This window comes from Bactrocera tryoni, chromosome 4 (genome assembly GCF_016617805.1).
Source record: "Bactrocera tryoni isolate S06 chromosome 4, CSIRO_BtryS06_freeze2, whole genome shotgun sequence".
NCBI lineage: Eukaryota > Metazoa > Arthropoda > Insecta > Diptera > Tephritidae > Bactrocera > Bactrocera tryoni.
In genome coordinates this window covers 63,096,307-63,100,658 of record NC_052502.1, presented here as the reverse complement: position 1 = coordinate 63,100,658, position 4,352 = coordinate 63,096,307, and the positions used below count along the sequence as shown (strand labels likewise).

Genomic DNA, 4,352 nt, shown 5'->3' with positions numbered 1-4,352 from the left:
CGACGACAACACAAGTGACCCTTACCATGCTAACGGGGATTAGATATTCCGTTAAAACAACAACAACAACAACATTTACGTTAAAATAGTATTAAATTACATAGGATAAATAATGAGATATCATATTGGTGCAATCATTTTACTAGCCTTGAGACAGCAGTTATAGCTCCGATTGCAGCTGTCAAGCTTAAAAAAATTATTCACATTCCCAAAAGAAATTACAGTAGCTTTTATTATCGAGATAAACTGTAAAAGTATCGAAGGATTAACAATTCTTCTTATTTTATTTTTGGCATTTAAGTGTATTTATTGCTAATAATTACTTGCATCAAAATAATTACATCCAAAGATCTGAACCCAATTGGAGATAAATGGTTTTAATGAATGTGCGCTACTTTTTTCAACTGCAATTCAACAAGCGTTGTCTTAGTGTAAAGTTTTTTGCAAAAAATATAAAAAATAAAATTAATTAATGTAAGTATGCAGGCTTTGACACAAATTTCATTAAAGCAATAACTCGAAAAACGGCAAATAAAAGCTTGCGCATGCGTATGTTATATAAAGCGAAACACATGTGATGCGCTCCGCCAGTTTCCAAGCTAAATTGCCACGGGATAAAACGAAAATATCTAAAAAGTATTTGGATATAAGCGTAGCAAAATCATTTACGGATACAATTTTCACGCTTTGGCGCATTTAAACTGAATCATTTAAAGCCCTTGCACTGCGAGAAGAAGTTAGAAGTCTGAATGTGAGTGGGAAGATACGATTGATAACTTAATTAATAACGCTGCGACAGGCGCCGAAAATGTGCTATTTATAAATATTTAGCAAATACGAATTACTTTGCATATCGAGCGTCTGAGTAACACCAGCTCCGCAATGTCGCTGCCGCTGTTGGCATCTCAGTGCGCCGCACAGAGCATTGGTCCCTTCAATACTATGGTCAGCGCGTTAATACAAGCGCTGCTCGCGGCCCAATGTGCTATCTCGCCGCCCGAGTTGTGGCCACCCGACTACGCGAATGTGTTGCTGGGCCGCACGGAGCCAGATGAGTATGATTTTGTGGTGGTTGGCGCAGGTTCGGCGGGTTCCGTAATAGCTAGTCGGTTGAGCGAGAATCCAGCGTGGAGAGTGTTGGTGTTGGAGGCCGGCGGCAACCCGCCGCAGGAATCTGAGGTGCGCATATACAAAAATTAGAATAGAATAGCTCTCTTATTGACCACATTTTCATAGGTGCCCGGCATTTTTTTTTCATTAAAGCGTACAAATGCGACTTGGAATTATTTAACGGAGTATAGCGACAAGGCCTGCTGGGGTTTGGTTGATCGGCGCTGTTATTGGCCGCGCGGTAAAATGATTGGTGGTTCTGGTGGTGTTAATGGTATGCTTTATGTGCGTGGGCATCGCGGTGATTACGACAGCTGGGCTCGGGCCGGTAATACAGGTTGGGGTTGGAACGATGTGCTGCCGTATTTTGAACGTTCCGTGCAACCAGTGGGCAATAATACGCATCCACGGGGTTATGTAACACTCAGTGCATTTCCAGTTAACGATCCGGATATAGAACAAATGATCTATGCAGGCACCGCAGAACTGGGCATACCACGTGTACACTTATTCACCGACGGCAGTGAGACCGGGTATTCCAACTTACCGGGTACGATAATGAATGGGCGTCGCATGAGTCCTGGCAAGGGACATCTGGCGAGTGTTGCCAAGCGCCCAAACTTGCGAGTGATTAAAAATGCACACGTGACCAAACTGAATTTCGACAAGAGTGGTAAAAATGTGCGCTCCGTTAGCTTCACTGTACGAAATGAGAGAAAAATGCGCGTGAATGTTGGTAAGGAGCTGGTTTTGTCGGCGGGTGCAATTGAATCGCCAAAACTTTTAATGCTGTCTGGCGTTGGACCGGCAGCGCACTTGAAGACAATGCAGATACCACTCGTGCATGATTTGCCAATCGGTGATAATCTGTACGATCACGCACAGGTTGTGACTTTCTTAAAACTGAACGAAGGTGTAGCATATAAACTTACGCCTCAAGATAGCTTCGATAGCATTTATAATTACCTCATACATCGTAGCGGGCCACTAACATCACACGGTGCAGGTTCGCTCACCGGCTTCATCAATACGCTTAAGAACAGCCCTTATCCCGACGTAGAATTTCATCATTTCATTGTGCGTCGTGGTGATTTCGCTGCCCTAGAAATATTTCTCCACGGTCTTAGCATCAACGATTACTTTAAGGCACAAATACGCAGCGCTATTGAGGTTTCCGATATTTTGGGCATGTTTAATATACTCTCAACACCAAAATCCAGCGGAAATTTACGGCTGCGCAGCGCGGATTATAAGGATTCTCCAATATTAACACACAACTACTTCAATGATGCGGAAGATGTGGCCACGTTACTGCGCGCCATACGCTTCCAAGAGCAACTATTGAATACCGCAGCCTATAGAGCAATGAATGCTAGCCTAGTACTGCCTACAATCGCCGAGTGCGACGCTTTTGGCTTGCAGAGCGATGCCTATTGGCGTTGTTACATAAAATATTTCTCTGCCACCACCTATCATCTGTCGGGCACGGTGAAAATGGCGCCCGCAACCGATGGCACCAGCTGTGTGGATCCACGTTTAAGTCTACGCGGTGTGAACAATTTGCGTGTGGTCGATGCTAGCATAATGCCCAAAGTGCCCAGCGCAAATACAAATGCGGCTACGATTATGATTGCCGAAAAGGCAGCTGATTTCATACGGCAAGACTGGCGAGATGCGTGGCAGCCCGTCTACTAATGTCGCATTATTATTTGAATGCCAGGCAAGCTGTGATCATACCATGCAAACGTTGCGAAAAAGGGAATAACGATCGTAGATAAATAACTTATATAATCTTTAATACCAGGACTATTAAATGACGAAAAGAAAGTTAAGTTCTGGAAAAAGATACTTTGATTCATTTAAGTGAAACGTAGTTAAACATTACTTAGTCTAAATTACATATACTATGAGAAAAGGGGTTATTTTATTATTTTAGAAAAGGGCTGTAGATAGTTAGATAGTTTGGAAGGATATGCACCGCGACCATCGGTCTATTGTGCCCACTGATTCTTTTACATTGTTTCGTTCAGTCCTAAAGCTTAGAAAATTTAGGAGGTATGAAGTGTTGATGACAGACAGTCACTCGGAATTCAACTCGTTTCTTCATCCTGTTCATTTATCTTTATATATATAAATCTTCTGGCCGTGTGTTTGTAATTGAACTGCTCTTAAACGGCTGGACCGATTTCGATGGAATTTTTTGTGTGTGTTCAGGGAGATTCGAGAATGGTTTAGATTCACAATTTGGTGCACTGGAAAATGTTTTTTTAATTAATTTTTCATTTGTAATTAATTGTTAATTTTGGAATGTTTGACCGATAGATTGCGCTACCATCGCAGTATCCAATATTCAAACCTTAAATTGGCGTAAACGTGCAATAAACAAAACGATGCCAAAGTAAAAGGCGACATCTGTAGACAAGTTTTCATAACGTGGACAGAGTTGTTCGTTCTTAAGTAATAAATTGGGTGTTTCAATACATCTATGGGTAGCTATAACACTTTTTTCATACCTGCTAACTGTTGGAGGCGGTATCTTGACAGGCAATTTAAAATTTGCAAAAGATCTGGCATAAAAAATAGCGGCATAACTGAAGTGTTGATAAAAAAGTCTATTAAAATTTGAGATATGCAAAAATCTTTTCGAAGCATTGCAAGACTGATGCCATAACCTTGCAAGCCGACTTTTTTGTCTTTCCACCGTTTCTTAATATGCAGTCCACCAGGCTGACAGTCGATTGGACTCGATTGATTTCACTGATGCACAGCCCAAATTCAATAGTATTTTTACCCCAAAATCCAATTCTTTCTTAACGCACGAAATGCTTTTTGATTCATTTTTTTTGCTTCACCAAAAATGCGATTATTCCTTAACTAATACATATAATCTAACTAATAGAAATCATATAGATGGTATTAGTAGTACTACCTATGTATCAGCCACAGTAAAACGTGGGCGGGTCCTCTAGTACTGCTATAAGCAAAAAGTGGCAAGACTTTGTTCAGAATTTTATAATTCTTAATTTATTCTTCAACATCTATGGGCACAACAAAATCAAATTACGAAGAGCTTTGCTCAAACGACGCATAACAGTCAAATATTATTTCTTGTTGACGTTAACGCCACACTCTAACTAACCAAAAACTTGGATATTTAATGTGGTAAAGGAGTTAATTTTGATTATCTACAACTTGGCCATAGGACACGTGGTTGTGCCAGAAATCAATCTAAATCTATACTG

At 40.8% G+C, this 4,352-nt stretch overlaps 1 protein-coding gene across 1 annotated transcript; it reads left to right on the top strand.

Annotated features, from left to right (window-relative positions):
- Nucleotides 1-882: 882 nt before the first annotated feature.
- LOC120774647 (glucose dehydrogenase [FAD, quinone]-like) lies at nt 883-2,805 on the top strand. The gene is made up of 2 exons (XM_040104372.1): nt 883-1,179; nt 1,237-2,805. Exons 1-2 carry the CDS (start codon nt 883-885, stop codon nt 2,803-2,805), a joined length of 1,866 nt encoding a protein of 621 aa, XP_039960306.1.
- The last annotated feature ends 1,547 nt before the right edge of the window (nt 2,806-4,352 follow it).

Bases quoted from the DNA above. Each gene is read 5' to 3' on its own strand.
- LOC120774647 (XM_040104372.1), top strand. From the start codon at position 883: ATGTCGCTGCCGCTGTTGGCATCTCAGTGCGCCGCACAGAGCATTGGT. The intron at 1,180-1,236 runs GTGCGCATATAC...ACATTTTCATAG, and splicing joins ACCCGCCGCAGGAATCTGAG to GTGCCCGGCATTTTTTTTTC.